This window comes from Gymnoscopelus microlampas (assembly GCF_963454915.1).
Source record: "Gymnoscopelus microlampas genome assembly, chromosome: 3".
Lineage (NCBI taxonomy): Eukaryota > Metazoa > Chordata > Actinopteri > Myctophiformes > Myctophidae > Gymnoscopelus > Gymnoscopelus microlampas.
Genome location: NC_139940.1, coordinates 47975962 through 47995650, shown reverse-complemented (window position 1 = coordinate 47995650; position 19689 = coordinate 47975962). Strand labels below are relative to the sequence as shown.

At 40.5% G+C, this 19689-nt stretch overlaps 1 protein-coding gene across 3 annotated transcripts in view; it reads left to right on the top strand.

Annotated features, from left to right (window-relative positions):
* Positions 1-19689, top strand: part of LOC311041450 (retinoic acid receptor RXR-beta-A-like) — a 41135-nt gene that overhangs the window by 8917 nt on the left and 12529 nt on the right. For 2 of the 3 annotated variants that reach the window (XM_084051828.1, XM_084051826.1), the window contains exons 2-5: positions 636-800; positions 2573-2726; positions 10512-10691; positions 19174-19334. In XM_084051828.1, the coding sequence (XP_083907954.1) occupies positions 672-800; positions 2573-2726; positions 10512-10691; positions 19174-19334 (624 nt within the window). In that variant the 5' untranslated portion in view covers positions 636-671. The remainder of the gene's footprint in view (positions 1-635; positions 801-2572; positions 2727-10511; positions 10692-19173; positions 19335-19689) is intronic. The other variant, XM_084051827.1, reaches the window with a different exon arrangement.

The window sequence follows — 19689 nt, the reverse complement described above, 5'->3', positions numbered from 1 at the left end:
GGCATTGAACATCTGAACATGTGAATAGAAAAATAAATCTGTTCTTTAGTCTTCGTTATGAAACATTTCACAGGGAAGACGAATAACTTAAACGTACAAAGAAATGATTGACTTTGGCCCGGAACGGTTGGCGTAACCGTCCGGGCACAGGGGCTGGTAATCCAGCCTGGACAGCGTGTCGCGGGTTCGACTCCCGATCCCGACGACCTTTGCCCGCATGTCACGCCCCCCCCCCCCCCCCCCCCCATTTCCTCTCAGCCTTCTGTAATCTATCAATAAAGGCAAAAAGCGAAAAATAAATCTTTAAAAAAGAAATTATTTATAATATATATATATATATAATAAAAATAGCAGAAATAGCTGATATACGTGGCTATATCTGCTACTTTTTTTTTACATTTATATTCTTACTTTTTTCAACATGCATTTCAACAAACATTACAAAAATAATCGCAATTATCTCAAACAATTGCGATTTAAACGATTACGTAATACTTGTGACAGACCTAACTGGTCATTCTGCAGTGCATGGTAAAAAATGCTTTCCAAACTAATTCCGCGGACCAACATACATTTGACCGTTTCAAGCCAGCTATTTCATTAATGGTGTCCTTTTCTTCTTCTTCTGTCCCCAGATTGTTGTCCCACAGACAGGTCGTAGATTAACAGCCATGTCCTCACAACAGAACATCAGCTCGGCCTCCAACAGTCCCACCACCACGCTGGGCTCCCCCTTCTCCGTCATCAGCCCCTCCATCGGTGGCTCCCCCGTGGGCTTCGGGCCCATCAGCAGCAGTCACGTGAGAAGATGTGTTTTTATATCGTTGCCGTCGGGTGTCGGGTGCAAACCCTGTATATCCAAAACTAGGGATGGGACCATAATGGTTATTATCGTTTATCGTGATTAAAAAAACGCTCGCAATAATCGTATCGCAGAGATTTAAATTTATTGTGAATTTGTCCTCCGTAAAACGCACTTTATACAGTTTTTTTTTTGTTTTGCAGTGCGACACGTTGTGAGCTTGTAGATCGGCTATTTTTGGCAAATGTTCCACCCCAGACTATGGATGCAGGGGTTCAAGTGGTTCACAAAAGTGGCATTTAAAGAGTTTTTAAGCATATTTTGATTATCGCGATAATATCGCAAATTACAATTATTTTGGTCACAATAATCGTGACATGAAATCTTCGTATTGTCCCATCCCTATCCAAAACGTTCCCTTTTTATTATTATTTTAAAATAGTGAAACAGGGGACCGGGACAGGGGGCTTCAACAGGGGGTCCTCAGAGTTACTACAGGGGGTCCGCCAAATCGTTGTGCGATATGATTTATTTTTTTCACCATAACCACTTGAACCCTAACATCCCTTTTCTGAGGACAACTGTAGCCAAAAAATAGCAGATCTACAAGCTCACAACGCCTCGCGCTGCGAGGCGTTGTGAGCTTGTAGATCGGCTATTTTTTTGGCAAATAGGCGTTTGGTGTAGAGGGGAAAAAAGAGCAGACCAAGTAAACAAAAAAAGTCAAATCTGAAACATAATTTTATACAATATAGGGGGGGGTCCCTGCTTCATCTCTCTCTCAGTTAGGGGGTCCTTGGCCTGAAAACGTTGAAGACCCCTGAAGTAGGGCATTACATTTACGAAAAATACATAAAAATGTTGAAATGTGGAGATGCAACGTTTCTGCCCGACAGCGACAAAAGGCGAACGGAATAAGGGTCGATTATAGCAATTTACAATTTGGGCATTTAGCAGACACTCTTAATCCACAGCGATTTACAGTAAGCAAGGTAAACACGAGGTAATACATTAAATGCATAGAAATAGTAATCTAGGATCATAGGTAAACCAAGAACCTATCATCATTCTAAACGGTATAATATCCCCCCCAAAAAAATTACATTGAAACAATACACACTACAATGCCAGGTCTACAAATGAATCTGGCATCTGTCTACATAACATGCTATCTAAATTACATTTTAGCCTTTGCATAAGCCTGCAAGGTCGTCAAGGTTGAGGCAAGTGATAAGTTATAAGAGCAAAGTGTTAGGCTATGGAAAGTAGGTGGTTCTGTATCGAAGCAGCGTTGATTTCGTCGACTAAAACTATGACGAAAAATGTTTGTCGACTACCTTTTTTCACTGACGAACACTAAATAAAAACTACTAAATATGTTGACAATTTCGTCAACAAATAAAAACAAGACTAAAATGTTAGTGAGGGACTAGTGGAGAAGAGATCCAGTAGAACTAAAAGTCAAGTCATTTTATATTTGGTTGCGCTTGGGCGTCGCGCTCTGAAAATAGCAGATCTACAAGCTCGCAACGTGTCGCAGATCTGCCATTTTCAACATGCAACCAAGTGTAAAATCAGCCATTACGACGCCATCAAGGCACCGCCAAAATACATTTCAGTCGACTAAATCAACTGTAGATTTAGTCGACCATAATTCTATGATATTTGGTCAACTAAAGCTAGACTTAACAGTAAAACATTTCAGAGTACTAAAATATGATTACTGAAATATGTCTCAAACTAATTGCATTTTGTCTCCGTATTGCACAGATCAATTCTTCAGTGTCCGTTTCGGCGATGCACGGCATCAGCAGCTCTGAGGACGTGAAGCCACCGTTTGGCCTGAGGCCCATGGGTGCTCACAGCCCGGGGATAATGCTCTCACAGAAGAGACTGTGTGCCATCTGTGGGGACCGCTCCTCTGGTGAGTGAGGCCAATTAGAGACGTGGAAACGTCCGCTAATAAGCAACGCATTCATTTCAACGATCCACAAGTAGGTTTAACCAAGTGGAGGATGGAGAATGCCAATAATATTCAAGATGTGTTTGCTTTAGTTGTCTTTTTTTTCTTCTTCAGCAAGCATCAGGACATTTTTGTTAATTGTGCTTTTCCTCAAAGACAGCAAAAATGTATGAATCAATAAAGAAATAGTGCATAACAATAGTCTGATAACAAACTATCACTACACCTAGGCAAAACTGAATCCATTCTTTTTGGGTCCAGAAAAAAAACAGAAAAGGCCAAAGATGTCACGGTCAAAGTGGGCGACAATGTCATCATCACAAGGAAAGATGAAATGACCTCCCTGGGTTGTATCTTGGAGGCAGTGTTAATTTTGGCGACTAAAAGACTAAGGTTGTTGATATTTAGTCGACTAGACTAACACTAAGACATTTGCAGAAGACTAAAATGGGACTAAAACTAAATGGTGTGTTATTCACAAGTAAGACGCGCGAACGCTGGAAGCGAACGCAGCTGGAAAATATTGTGTATTTACGGACTGTGTGTGTGTGTGTGTGTGTGTGTGTGTGTGTGTGTGTGTGTGTGTTAGGGGTGGGGAAATTAATCGATTCAGCAATTAATCGCGATTCGGACATGCGCGATTATAAATCGATTCATAAATGTCAAAAATCGATTTTTTTAATATAAAAAATATATATTATATTTTACACATTATGTTAAAAAAAAATCAGTTTCATCCACTTCCTTTTTCCCTCAACCTTGTAGAACCCAACATGCTGCCATATACTGGCTTTGAATCCCGAAGGGGCCGTTCGAATTCGTTTTTCTGTCATATTTTCCCTTGTGTTGTGTCTCATGAGTTTGTTTAGAGAGAAGCGCGTCCACGTGTGTGCACGTTTGCAGTGTGCGTCAGGATTAAAATGTCCGGTATGGCGCCACAGCGCAGTCGCAGATTAGTTCCCCCCTTTCGCGGATGGAGTGAAAGGGGGGAACTATTATGAGACTGCGCTGTGGCGCCGTACCGGACATTTTAAGGTGACGCACACTGCAAACATACCCACGCGCTTCACTCAAAACAAACTAGCTAAACAAACTTATGACGACACACCGAGACACACAAGAGAAAATATGGCAGAAACACCGAGAGAAGCAAGAGAAAATATGACAGAAAAAACAATTCGACCGGCTCCTTCGAAATTCAAAGCAAGCGTATGGCAGCATTTTGGGTTCTACGAGATTGAGGGAAAAAGGGAACTAGATAAAAGTCACACCGTGTGCAAGTTATGTAAAGCCAAAAATGCATATTGTGGGAACACGACTAACATCAGGAACCATATTCAACGCTGGCACCCTGAGTTGGGAGAAGAACAGCCAGTTGTTGCTGCAACCCAAACAACGATCCCAGACACGTTGACAAAGCTGCCCATACACTCGCAAAAGGCGCAGCGAATTACAAAGTCCATCGGGGCTTTTATTGCCAAGGATTTGCGTCCATACTCAGTCGTTGAGAACGATGGATTTCGCGCTATGTTGCGCACTTTGGAGCCACGGTACGTCGTCCCGTGTCGGTCAACCATTAGAGATACAGTCATCCCCGCACTCTACAACGATACCAAAGATTTAGTTTTAGAGTCTCTAAAAAAAGCAGAAAGGGTTGCTATAACTACGGATGCGTGGACATCGGTTGCCACAGATTCCTTCATCACCATAACTGCACACTTCATCAGTGACGAGTGGCAGCTCATCTCTCATGTACTCCAAACAAGGAGAATGACAGAGCAACACACAGGAAAAAACCTGAAGGAGATGTTAATAAAAGCAGGAGAAGAATGGCAGTTCAGTACAGATCATTTGGCTATAGTTACTGATAATGCCACAAACATGGTTTCTGCAGCTCAAGAGGGCAAATTCCTGCACGTAAGGTGTTACGCCCACACCCTAAACCTGGCCTCTCAGCGAGCACTGAAGCTGCCCCTTATTGTGAAGCTGTTGGGGAACATCAGGCGAGTGTCAACATTTTTCCACCGTAGCACCATTGCTAAACACCAGCTTGAGGTAAAGCAGAAGCAACATGGTTTCAAGAAAACAAAGAAGCTCAAAACAGATGTGTGCACCAGATGGAACAGTGCCTATGAAATGGTGGAGAGATTTCTGTTGGTACAGCCTTCAATCACCGCTGCCTTGCTGTCACCTGAGGTGAGAAAGAAGGAGTCAGACATTGCCATCTTCAGCACTGCAGATATCTCTAATGCAGAAGCATTTGTCCAGGCCATGAAGCCGATGTTGGATACCACAACAGTCATGTCAGAGCAGAAAAACCCCACCATCTCACTGATTGCTCCTTTACATGCACAACTGATTCAGGACACAGGATATGCTTCTGGACAATCATCACTGGTCAGGGACATAAAGCAGGCCATCAATACAGACCTCAAGAAGCGGTACACCACTGAGGAGGAGAAAAACACACTTCACACAGCCTCTGCTGTTGACCCTCGGTTCAAGAGCCTGCCTTTCCTTTCTGAGGAGGAGAGAGTGGCTGTGTATGGAAGAGTGGTTGCTGAGGCCGCCTCACTAGAGGTAATTCTGCCATTTTATGTAAAAAATGTATCTAAAAAATATACATCATTGTTTAACTTATCCAAATGTACAAAACATATCATTTTTTGACATTTAATATAAAAATAGCTTTGTGTTTTGTTTACCCATCTGTCACTTTAGATTTCCTTGGCTATTCAAAAATAGCAGATATACAAGTTCATAGCGCAGCACCGAGTGCCGCGCTATGAGCTTGTAGATCTGCCATTTTTGAAAAATCTTGACTTTTTTAATAGATTTTTTTCAAAAAACTGTTAGGATTTAGAAAACATTTTTAAGAATCGCCTCAGGTCTTAATGGGTTAAGTTAAAATGTGTGTATTGAAGATATTGACATTGTTAATTAAAATGAAATGTGTTTATCTATTCTTCTCATTGAGTTTGTGTTCACCTGTTCTTCTCATTTTTTACTGTTATCCTACAGCAAGTGGTGAGAGTTGAAGAGGAGGAAGACCCAGAGCCCGACTCTGAGAGAGAAGACCCAGAGACCGATGAAGAAGAGCCTGCTCCCAAAAAAAGGGCACCCTTATCTCTGCTAGAGAATCTGCTGGGGGAGACCTTCAGAGAAACTACATCAACGCAGCCTGTGTCAGCGTATGCCAGAGCTGAGGAGGAAGTGGCCAGGTACCGCTCTGTTCCATCACTCCCTCTCAAAGGGGACCCTCTCAACTGGTGGAGGAAGAATCAGGAGGATCTTCCTCTGCTTGCAAAGTTGGCTAAGAGATATCTGTGCATTCCAGGCACCAGTGTCTCCTCAGAGAGAGTCTTCTCTACTGCAGGGGACATTCTGACTGCACAGAGGAGCACCCTCAAGCCAAAGCATCTTGACCAACTTCTGTTCTTAAACAAGAACATGCACTAACTTCCATGTATTCAATGGCATGGCAGGATTTTGGTTGAGGTCAGAAGAACCCTGAATTGTCTTCATTAGAAAAAAAGGTGCTTTGTTTATTCAGGGATTTAATGTTCAGTTACTGAAGTGTCATTAAGGAAGCTTGGGGTCAGTTATTTGCAGTTTGTTTGCACAACAGGAGCATTTGGTTTACAGTATTTCTTTATTTGTTAATATTGACATCTTATGTCATTAATATTATTGTTTTGAATGTTGGTACAGAATTTATTATTTTTTAAAGAAAGCTGCTAAATGTTTTGTATTTTGTTCTTTATTACATTGCTAATTGCACACAGTAGCAGTGTTTTTGGTTGGTCATCAGAATATTGAGCAGCCTTTGTTTTGTATAAGTCAGTATTATTTTCCAATTAATGTTCAGTTACTGAAGTGTCATTAAGGAAGCTTGGGGTCAGTTATTTGCAGTTTGTTTGCACAACAGGAGCATTTGTTTTAAAGTATTTCTTTATTTGTTAATATTGACATCTTATGTCATTAATATTATTTTTTTGTTTTTTGAATGTTGGTACAGAATTTTTTTTTTTTTTAAGAAAGCTGCTAAATGTTTTGCATTTTGTTCTTTATTACATTGCTAATTGCACAGAGTAGCAGTGTTTTTGATTGGTCATCAGAATATTGAGCAGCCTTTGTTTTATATAAGTCAGTATTATTTTCCAAAAAATGACTGTTGGGTTTCTGCAATTGTTCATGACATGTTGGCAAACATAACCTTCCACACATCTCTTCCATTTGTTTTTATTTTCAATAAAAGATAATGGAAGTAAATGAATATGTTTTCATTATGGGTCATTAGAAAGCACTTTGTTTATTAGTCGCACAGTGAGGGGGAAATAAATCATGTATTGGAATCGCAATGAATCGGGAATCGCAGGAATCGCAATAATCGCAATAATCGCAATTTAATTGAATCGTAGCGCTCAGAATCGGAATCGAATTGAATCGTCAGGTACCTGGCAATTCCCGCCCCTAGTGTGTGTGTGTGTGTGTGTGTGTGTGTTTTGACAGCACTCTGGCGCCACTCTGTTGGTTGCACACAGGCAGTGCAGTGCACACATACTGCACACAGACAGACAGACAGACAGAGACACAATGAGAGCAGAGTTTCATAGTATGCTCCACTTGGGCGGAGGCGCCTCCTTCCGCGTTCGCAAAAAGACTAAGACTAAATCAAAATTTGCTGTCAAAATTAACACTGCTTGGAGCCCATCGTCTTAATGAATGTGGAATGCTCTACCAACAGGCATAAAAAAGTGTGACTCCTTACCTTCCTTCAAAACCGCTCTGAAAGAGCCCCTACAGGTGGCTGCAAATTGTAACTGGCCCTTGTAAAAAGTAAAGTCTAAGCTATCACCGTCACCATAACTTTTTTTTTGCAAACTGTTAATAAAGTATACGATCAATCAAAAATACAATTTTGTGTCAATCTAAATAAATAAATCCTAAAACTAAATTCATTCATGACATAAAAAACTAGCATAACCAGATAAAAGATGGTATAAAAACAAATTTACACTGCTCTTCAGAAATGCATAGAGTTCATCTCATCTAATGCATAGCAATGGATAACTTCCAAGTCCATAATGCTAGCCAGTGGGAGGATTAATGAGAGAGGGCAGGATAACCACTTGAACCCTAGCGTCCTTATTATGGGGTGAACAACGATCGCTTGCAGGGCGTTCCACTAGCCAACACAATGTCCAGCTGGGTCAAACAAAAGCAGCCAGTCGGGTGCACGCGTGTGCATGCAGGGTGTTTATGGCTCTATTCTTAGCATTACGTCCATGAGCAGCTTTCTTCAGATGAAAAACATTTAACTTTAGATAGGACACCTAGGGCAAATACATGCCTTTTTGGCAATATACAAGACCTCCCACGTTGGGTGTCTACCTCCTTCTCAGGGGAGGTCCCTGGTTGTGTGGTTATAATATAAATATAACTCAATCATACTGTAATTACACGAAATGTAAATATGAACTTAGTATTTTTGTATCATTTTGTATAAATGAACAAACGTATTCTTTCTAAAAGAAAGAAGACGGATTCCTGACTTGGACTTGGTGTTCTTCACCTTTTCTGTTACATTGTAATAACATCAAAGAAAAGCGTTTAATTAACATGAAAGGAATGAAGCTATATCAATATGGTACGTTTATTGAGACCATCATTATTATTCACGCACGTGACGAGTTGTGTGCCTACTTATCCATTATTCTGTTGTAATAATCATGATCAGTATACCACTTAACCCATTAAGACCTGAGGAGATTCTTAAACATTTTTTATAAATCCGAACAGTTTTTTGAAAAAAATCGAAACATTTTTTTTTTTCAAGATTTTTCAAAAATAGCAGATCTACAAGCTCATAGCGCGGCACTCGGTGCCGCGCTATGAGCTTGTAGATCTGCTATTTTTGAATAGCCAAAGACATCTAAAGTGACACAGATGCGTTCCAGGTCTTAATGGGCTTATGAACCTATGAATCCCCATACAATCTTGTATATTTTCGGCACACCAACCTGTTCTGTGACTAGAGACGATGCAGAACGAGCCCGGTTTCTACCTCGTCGCACGGTTAACGTAGGCGATCTACAAGACCTCAACGCGTGCGGATGGCGACGCGTTGAGGGCTTGTAGATCGGCTCTGTTACCCGCGCAACAGGCGATTGGAGCGGTTGTTGGCTTGTAGCTTCTCAGAGTCTACTGTAAACAATTAGGGCTGTCACGATTTCAAATTTAAGTTGACGATTAATTGTCACCCAAATAATTGCGATTAACGATTTAATTGTGTGTTTGGCATTGAACGTTTGAACATATGAATAAAATAAATATTTCTGTTCATAATAAATAAATTGCACAGGGCAGATATGAAAAATAACTGAAATATACAAAGAAATTATTGCATATTTAATGATATAATCATTTTATACATGTAAAAATAGCTGATCTACAAGCTCTACATATAAATAGCTGATCTACAACACGTCACAAAGTGACGCGTTGTAAGCTTGTAGGTCTGCTATTTCTGCTTTTTTTAATATTTAAAAATGTTTGAACATTTTTAACATGTAGACGATTATGCAAAAACATTTTTTTTCAAATCAATCACACAGGATGTCTTGAAATGCACACATAGACTTGTATTGTAGCATTGCAGAGCAAGCATGAACAAAAGTTAAAACATGTTTTGTATAATTTAGTGGTAAAGTAAAACCAGTCTCTCCAGTGTTTCAAGGCTTGTCGTCAGACCGTCAAATATCTGCCTACATACATTAACCACATTGGCGTAGTTAGATTAAATTAAGTGTGCACCGAACAGCTGTAGCCTGTTAAACTTGATTGGTCGGCTCTTAAATGCTCTTAAATTACTCTTTCAGATGACTCGGTGAATCGCGGGGTGATTGACAAGTGCACGCACACATATGCAGTTAGTGACAGCATCTTTTGTTTTCTTAACAAAGTGCCCTGACAGACGTAGGCTACGCAACTGATGCAGAACTCGGAAGTGCAGGGCGCTCACAAAGCAGAAACACTTAACAAAATAGGGAATGATATATAAAGTAGAAAGTAGTAGAAAAGTAGCCGGCGGCTTGTGTGTATATCAACAGGATTTAGGTTTAAAAAAAATGAGAAGTCATTAAGACCGGGAACGCATCTGTGTCATTTTTTGATTTCTTTGGCTATTCAAAAATAGCAGATATACAAGCTCATAGCGTGGCACCGAGTGCCGCGCTATGAGCTTGTAGATCTGCTATTTTTTTTTTATTTGTGAAAATTGGTGCAAATCTTTGAATATATATATATTGGCCAAACACATATCATTATGGGGGTTCCTTGACATGAAAAAAGCAACATCATTTTTTTCAAAAAACTGTAGGAATTTAGAAGACATTTGTAGAATACCCAGAAACAAAGATTTGAGTTACAAATGTTCGCTTTAAAAAACATACATGCAAAGATTTGCACATATTTTCACGTTAAAAAAAAAATAGCAGATCTACAAGCTCATAGCACATCACTCTGTGCCGCGCTATGAGCTTGTAGATCTGTTTTTTTAATAGCCAAAGTTTAAAATAATGGTTAAAGTGGTTACAATCTAAAATGAGAGATGCGTTGTTGCCGGTCTTAAAGGTTTAATGTCGTCTTCTGTTGCCGCTTCTACAAGTTGAACTAAGTATCTTAATGCGGAGCCTCAGTTGACATCTTCTTCACTAACCCTCACCAATTCCTCTGCATTTGTAGGGAAACACTACGGAGTGTACAGCTGTGAAGGCTGCAAAGGCTTCTTCAAGCGCACCGTGCGCAAAGACCTGAGCTACACCTGCAGGGATAACAAAGAGTGCCTGGTGGACAAGCGCCAGCGCAACCGCTGCCAGTACTGCCGCTACCAGAAGTGCCTGGCCATGGGCATGAAGAGAGAAGGTACAGTAGCAGGGAGGTGGGCTAGGGCAAGGGTTCCCAAACTTTTCAGGCCGTGACCCCCCCCCAAAATAATCATATTTGAACGGGGACCCCCCCCACCCTGACAAGGACTTGGAATTGTAGGCATTACATTTACGTTTGACTCGGTTCCAAAGATAGATATTGTGAAAATAGCCGAACTACAGGCTCACAGCGCCTCGCACTCGTCGTGATCTTGTAGATCGGCTGTTTTTAACAAAGTTTGCCTCTTGCTTACGAAATATTTGGCCAATTTGGTATTAAAAAAGGTCTTAAAAGTCATTCAATTGTAACTTTAGTTGATACCCTGTATGTACTTATACTATATCGTCGGTGTCCAGCCAGGACCAGCTAACTCCATTTTCATTTTTTTTTTTTTTTCATAAATCAAGGCTATTGAACACCCTTTAGGTCTGTGTAAAATATCAAAACATTTGAACCAATGAAAAGTATTAAAAAGCGCCTCTGACGAAAACTTCCAACTCCATTGGATCCTCAAACTGTCCGTCAAAAACAAACAACTCCCCCCTCTCCTCTACAGCGCTGCTTTTCAACAGCATGAGTAGAGCGCGTTGCGCAGTGAACGAGGAGGAGGACCACGTAAACAAGCTCCCCGTAGTCTGTTAAAACTATGCAGTGTACCTGTTTATCAAACTTAGCACTGACGCTAATGTTATGAAAACAAGTAATTATATTTCTAAAATCTATTCAGTGTTTAATGAGGAGAGCAATGTGACAAGAAGAAAGGCGTTCATAGCATTTCTGTCGCGCTATTCTACTACCTCTTTGCAGAAGTTATTGTAATATTTAAAGTCCTGTTTATTGTTGTAGGCCTATATAATAAGTGGCATGAAGCATCAGGGCATTAATTCACACGTTGTTGTGATGCATTGTGAGCTTGGAGATCCATTGTTAGCTTTTGAGAATTTGTACCCTTTTGAAAAATATATATACATATTATTTTAAAAACACAAATCTTCTCTTATGGGGGTCCCCCTGGGCCAACATCTTTTCCAGAATGGGGTCCAGGGCCAAATACATACTAATTTGGGGGTCCCTGACATGAAAATGTTAGAGAACCGCTGGGCGAGTGGTTCATGTTGTAAGGCTGTAGAACAGTGGTTTTCAACCAGTGGTCCTTGGGGGAGTACCAGGGGGTCCCCAGCAAAATTAGTAGTAATCATTTTAACCACTTAGTTTTGGCTATTCAAAAATAGCAGATATACAAGTTCATAGCGCGGCACCGAGTGCCGCGCTATGAACTTGTAGATCTGCTATTTTTGAAAATTCTTGAAAATGTGTGCAAATCTTTGAATATTTACAATACATTACATACATTTTTAACTCAAATCTTTGCTTCTGGGGGTCCCTGGCACAAAACATTTTCAGATGGGGGTCCGCGGCCAAATGTATATCAATTTAGGGGTCCCTGGCATGAAAAAGGTTGAAAACCACTGCTGTAGAAGAATCAGGTCATTGTGGCTTGTGGAGGCTCTGAGACGTGTTGTTTTTGCCGTGAGCCGACCAAGGAAAGAACACAACAGGAATGGAAGGAGGGGGAACCCTTTAACCCATTATTAAAAGCATCCGTGTGTCATTTTAGATTTCTTTGGCTATTAAGAAATAGCAGATATACAAGCTCATAGTGCCATGCTATGAGCTTGTGGATCTGCTGTTTTTGAAAAATTGTGCAAATCTTAGAATATATCATTTTTTTTAAAGCAAACTTTTGTAACTCAAATCTTTGTTTCTGGGGGTCCCTGGAACAAATCATATAATTTTGGGGGTCCTTGACATGAAAAAAGTTTGAGCACCACTGCAACATAACCTTTTCAGAAAACTGTTAGGATTTAGAAGGCATTTGTGGTCCTCAGTTCTTTAAAAATATATATATTCAAAGATTTGCACACATCTTCATGATTTAAAAAAAATAGCAGATCTACAAGCTCATAGCTATGAGCTTGTATAGCTTCTATATTTGAATAGCCAAAGAAATCTAAAATGACACGGATGCTTTCCCGGTCTTAATGGCTTAATACCTGAAGTGTCCTGACGGTAGCTGTTCAACTGAAGTCAACTCAGAGATAGAATGTTTTTTTAAATGGCCTGGCTCATTGTCAGCTACACTGATTCCAAAATAACCTAATTAGTGGAGTTAGATAATTGTCCTCAAATAGCCCTGGGTTAGTGCTTTTGTAATGTATTGGTGGGTGTTGGAGTTTAGCCAACAAAGGGGTAGACATTGGGGTAGATTTATGTAACTAACCCCTTTTATCTTTCTTGTCCTTGTTTTCTCTCTTTTTGTCCTCTTCCCTCCTTACATACTGGTCCAAAATGAAAGTGCTGCTACGTGTACTGGAGATGAAAAAGATGAGGGGTATTAAGTCTAGAGGAAAGATATTTCCATGTTCAGAACAGAATGTTCAGAACAGAATTGTGGGGACACGTTCAAATTAAAAAATGAATTTCCAGGGCACAGGCACACCACCAACTTGTCATCTGATATAATTAGTTTGGAGTTGAATGCAAAATATAAAGACAAAATGCGAAGTACATTAATAAAGATAATAATTATTATTTTAACCCATTGAGACCTGAAGCCGATTCTACACGTCTCCTAAATCTCAACAGTATTCTGAAAAACCTATGTTTCTATATCAGTGGTGCTCAATCTTTTTCAAGTCAAAGACCCCCAAAAGTATATGTATTTGGCCGCAGACCCCCATCAAAATATTTTGTTACAGGGACCCCCCAGAAGCAAAGATTTGAGTTAAAAATGTTCGCTTTAAAAAGATATATATTCAAAGATTTGCACACATTTTCACGATTTTTCAAAAATAGCAGATCTACAATCTCGTTGCGCAGCACTCGGTGCCGCGCTATGAGCTTGTATATCTGCTATTTTTGAATAGCTAAAGTGTAAAATAATGCTCAAATCTAAAAATGAGACAGTTCCAGGTCTCAATGGGTTAAAAAATAACCCCCACAGTGATTAGGCTATATTCAAGACAATAGAATGTGTTAACATGCTAAAAATACAACGTCCCCCTCAAAAAAACAAGAACGAAATAATTAGTATGCTTCAAGGTGGTATTTTTAAAAGGGATTATGCCCATACGGACCGGCTACAAATGACTCATCAGGAATCTCAACCGTTTTAGCCACTCTCACAGTTTGCATATCGTTAGCCTCACAGCATAATTGCCCAAGTAATGTTTTGGCCAAATTGATATTTCTGCCAAACTCTACTCTCCTAACACTGCTGCTTCATTGTGCCTTATTGCCTATGTCCACAGCCTATCAGAATGCCTGTTACTTTCCAAAAGGACTTAGGCAGAGTTTAAGGCAGGATGTACTTGGGCAAAATGAGTTATTTACTCATGCTTGAAGTCACCTAGATGATGTATAGTAGGCAGGAAGTGATTTTTAGTTTCTTCTTTCCTGAAAACCTTAAAAAGATGACTTAGGCAATTATCCTGTGAGGCTAACGATATCATCTCTGTCTGGTGGGAAACCTCCATATCCAGAACTGTTACTTTTCTGGATTCAAATTCAAAGCTTTTTCGTGCTTGTAGATCTGCTACTTTTGATGCTTTTTTTTTGTGACGCTGTAGTATGATCAAGTAGGGCGTTAATTTACGAAAAAACACAAAAAGTTTGAATTTGGAGATGAGAGGTTTCTTTGCCCGACAACAACGTGGCCGGATTTTCAACGGTCTCAGTCCAGAATGCAACTTTTTTTTTTTGCCATGTGTCTGGCATTGCAACCAGGCTCGTCAACCCATTAAGACCGGGAACACATCTGTGTAACCACTTAAACCATTATTTTATACTTTGGCTCTTTTTGAAAAATCTTGAACATTTGTGCAAATCTTTGGAAAACAAAATAATAATAATAATAATAATCTTTGCTTCTGGGGGTCCCTGGAACAAAATTATTTGAGATGGGGGTCCGTGGCCAAAGACATATCATTTTGGGGGGTCCTTGACATGAAAAAGTTGGAGCACCACTGATATAGCAACATGCTGTTAGGATTTAGACAACACTGTTAGATATGTATTTGGCCGCGTATTGTATTTTTTGAATAGTCAAAGAAATGTTAAAATGACACAGATGCGTTCCCGGAGTGAATGGGTTAAACTGGCTTGTCTCTTTGTCCACTGCACCTCCTTTTTCCTTTCCTTTTCCATTCCTCTACCTGTGCCTTTCTGACTTGACTTCTGTCTTCATTATTTTTGGCTGAACTTCTGGCATTTTTTCCACACTTTTTTCCACACTATTTAAACATTTTTTTTTAATGAGAATGAATTCTCACTCACTCACTCTCTCTCTGTTAGGTTTACGACTACCAGTATCTATTTTCTTCGATTAACCCATTCAATCCGGGAACGCATCTCTGTCATTTTAGACTTCTTTGGCTATTTAAATCACAATTCTTTTAAATTGTGAAAAATTGTTAAAATCTTTTGAATATATATATATATCTTTAAAGCAAACATTTGTCACTCAAATCTTTGCTTCTCGGGGAGTTCCCTGGAACAAAATATCTTACAAATGTTCGCTTTAAAAATATATATATTCAAAGATGTGCACACATTTTCACGATTTTTTTGGTTGTAGATCTGCTATTTTTGAATGGGTTAATCGGATAATCAAAAGGAGTGGGTTTTTGATTATCTTTTCTTTTTTTTTAAACACCAGTTGTAGAAGTTGTATTGTATTAACATACTCTACCATACAGATTGGACAAAAGTACATTTTATTCATTAAAAAAAAGTTACATAGTGCCTCTCTACAAGCTTGTAGATTTAGATTCTCTCTCGTCCCCCAAAATGTATTGTTATTGTTTCATTTTTATGTTTGAAATGATCAACTAAATCAGGGGTGGGCAACTTTGATGATGGAGAGGGCCACTATATTTCCACACACACTCCAGAGGGCCACATTGCACATACTGTCGGGCCATTCTATGTCACACAAAAGTAGCAAAAATAGCCTATCTACAAGCTCAAAACGCGTCGCAGTGCGACGCGTTTTGAGCTTGTAGATCAGCTATTTTTGCTATTCCTTTTGCTATTTGATAACTAAATTTGATAACTCAATGGCTGCGTTTACATGGACAGGTTTATTCCACTTCAATTCGGAATGAATGCTCATTCAGAATAGAAATGCTCATGTAAACGCATCGGTATGGCCATACCGGTCTGATCCGAATGAAATTTCATTCGGGTTTGAAGGGCTGGTATATACCGATAGAATCGGGCTACATTGCCCATGTAAACGCACTGGTATCAGACTGGTATACATTTGTTCTTTTGCGCATGTGTCATTGTCTAGCGCGGTGCTTCTGGGTGGGGGGGGAGAGGCGCAAGCCATGTGGAGTCTGGCGCTCCAAGTCGCAGACGCGCGTAGTTCTCCGCCGACCGGCTCCTCCTCCGGGTCAGCAGCAAATATAACAGGAGCTGATTTTGCTGCATTAAACTCATCAATAGCAGACCAATGGCCGTAGCCAGGATGCGGTGTGCTTCCATTATCAAACCTTCTCTCTACCTTCTCTCTCTTAACTTGTTTTATTGTCTCTCTTCTCTTCTTCCTCATTTACCTATATAGCTGGCAGCTTTGATTGATTGTGAGCTGTGGCTTGTTATTATTTCTCTCTGGCAGGCCTTGGCTAAACGTACATGGATCTTTTAAACGGATATTTTAGTCCTCCGTTTTTAAAAAGAATCCCTGGCCACATGACAAAGATAAACAAAAATCCCTGTCCACACGTAGACGCAGAAACGCATCGATCAGCTGCATGTTTCAATTTTATATCAGATTTTATATTTACATTTATTTTATAATTATATATATGAGGGGCCAAATACAAATACATTTGTAATCACATGTTAAGGCCCAATACTGCAATAGCTGCATTATTTTAATAGCATACGTGAACAGCAGACGTGAACATAAACGAAAACAACATTATTAGGGCTCAGCTGCAGCGCAAACAGTAGCCATGGTTCACATGACGCTGTCGAGTCTCTGGTTTATAGTGGTGTTCGTTTTTTTTTTACATTGCCAACTCTCACATGTACATAAACGTTCAGATTTCAAATATAAAGTGCTTACCCCTGAGCCATGGATGTTACAAGGCAATCCGGACCGTGATAAGTACCCGTATCTCCCGTATTGTTCAATAAAAAGCATTTTAATCCCATCGCCGGCCATTTTCTTTTTCTGTTCTTTTATTTTGGTTATGTATCAGAGTGCAATACACCTTCCAACCATTGGTGTCGCATGGTTGAAAGCATCGGAGACAATTTGGAGAAAATGGCCGACGATCGGATTAAAATGCTTTTTATTGAACAATACGGGAGATACGGGTACTTATCGCGGTCCGGATCGCCTTGTAACGTCCGTGGCTCAGGGGTAAGCACTTTATATTTGAAATCTGAACGTTTATGTACATGTGAGAGTTGGCAATGTAAAAACATCGAACACCACTATAAAGCAGGGATTCTCGGCACCGGGGCGATTGTGTTTTAGGACGACAGACCCCACATTCAATCTGTGTGCGCGCCGTGTGTTCTACTTGGCGCAGAGAAAGAGGGTTTTCGTCACACAGTGAATGAGCTACTTTTCCCACCACTGTCTTATTATTAAGTATGACATTATTTAGCCATAAATGAGCGTGCCTTGTTTCATAGACTGTAAGTGTTGCTCTCTCTCTCTCTTCATTTATTATGACCATGAGCGGTCCGGTGTTTATGTATTATTGTATTATTTATTATTATAATGACCATGTGCGAATGCGCGATGACGTCATCGTTTCTCAAAATCTCCGGATTACATGTCCACACAGATCCACTGAAACGCATGTTTTGGAAAACCTTCACTTATTTATCCGTTTACAAAAATATCCGTTTTAGCGGCCAAAAACACCGTTTGCGTGTGGCTGAAAGGCCCAAACGCACTCAAAAATGTGCGTTTAGAAAAAGATCCATGTACGTGTAGCCAAAATTGTTATTATTCATTACCAAGGCTGCCAGAGGTAATACATATGTTTACCTGTCAAACACCCCCGCCCCCTCCCCCCGTCCCCAACCTGGCCCGAAGCACTCTGCGCATGACCAGAGTTCTATTCCGAATGAATGCTTTGCTCATGTAAACGATTGAGGAACAGGAATACTTTTATTCAGGTGCCATGTAAACAGTTGGGTATACATTTCTATTCGGAATGATTTCATTCTGAATGAATAAATATTGTGCATGTAAACGCACCCATTGAGTGCCAGAATTGCCAGAATTATTTCAGAATGATGTCCCAGTGCCAGAGTTTTTTTCACAGAAAACAAAAAGTGCTTAGGAAGCGAGATACAGCCTTTTTCAGTTCTAAGTTAAACAAGGAGTGGATGGAGCTGCAAATCTTCAGATGATGATATCTTGGGTTCTGAACATGTTTTTCAAAAAAACAACAAAAAAAACCCTTTTTTAAAACTTTTTTTTCAAAAACACGTCAAACACGTCATTGGCATTTTGAGCCATAGCGGTAAAAACATGTGTGAAACACGTTAATGGCACTCAATGAGTTAATTTGAAATGCATTTAGTTATTCTTATTAACTTAGTTAACTTTATGAACTTAATTACAAATACATTGGACATAAAAAAGGACAATAGAATTTTAATGCTAGTCATTAAGCTACTCATATAGACTGAAGTAATTAAAGCGGGTCATGTTTGCACGTTTGGAATTGTAAACAGCTGAAATCAATAATATATCAGTATTCCGATATTAACCTGCGGGACGCATTGAGTGAAGGTGGGGGCCGCGTGTGGCCCCCGGGCCGCCAGTTGCCCGTGTGTGAACTAAATCAATCAGTTTGATTAACCGTCAAAACCCTATTCTCTTCCCCCTTAATAGGCTCTATTCACAGCAGCCATATTATCACTTCCTTCACAGGTGTTACCAATGATACTAATGAAGGCTCTGTTCCATTTAGTCTAGCACAGTGGTTTCCACGACCCCCATAACTCTGAGAGTGTACAAATGGAACCAAATGGACCCTTACGGGTCCATTTGGTTCCATTTGTACACTCTCAGAGTTACACACCTGTAAGGGGCCATTTGGAAGCCCATGAGGGTCCCTGGACCCCAACTGTAGACCCACTGGTGTAACAGAGTGTTTCCAGTGAGGCAACATGCACAATATCAGCACCCTGACTCTGTTACGACCAGAATGTAACAGAGCCTTCATTAGTATCATTGGAAACACCTGTGAATGTCTTCATAACATGGCTGCTGTGAATAGAGCCTATTTCTCTCTCTCTCTCTCTCTCTCTCTCCTCTCCTCTTCTCCTCTCCTCTTCCAACTCTTCCACATTAACAACGGTGTTTTATTCCTGTGTGGTCTTTCCCTCCCCTCTGTAAACCACCTGTGTGTTTGTGCTGCCCTGGTGAACTTGGCTGCCACAGCAGTGCAGGAGGAGCGGCAGAGGAACAGGGAGCGAGAGGAGGGCCTGGAGTGCAGCATGGCCGTCAACGAGGAGATGCCCGTGGAGAAGATCCTGGAGGCCGAGACGGCCGTGGAGCAGAGGACCGAGCTCCACACGGACGGAGGCTCGGCCGCCAACTCCGTGAGTTTTTCTTTTTTCGCCGGCCTAAAAAGCTCACCCCCAAAAATGACTGTTTTTTCTATGGATTAGTCACCCCCATGGACACTTGAATTCATGGGTATTTTATAGTTTTTCGTCGCATGCCTAAGCCAATGACCAGCAGCGGTTCCGGTAGGAGACACAAAGAGTCTCCTTTGTGTCTCCTACCGGAACCGCTGCCTGCTGGTCCGCTGGTCATCAACTTATTGACTTAGGCGTGCGCCGAAAACGAAACAATATCCATGAATTCAAGTCTCCATGGGGGGACTAATCGATAGGAAAAAAAGCATTTTTGGGTGAACTATCCCTTTCACCCATTAACCCGTTCAGACCTGAG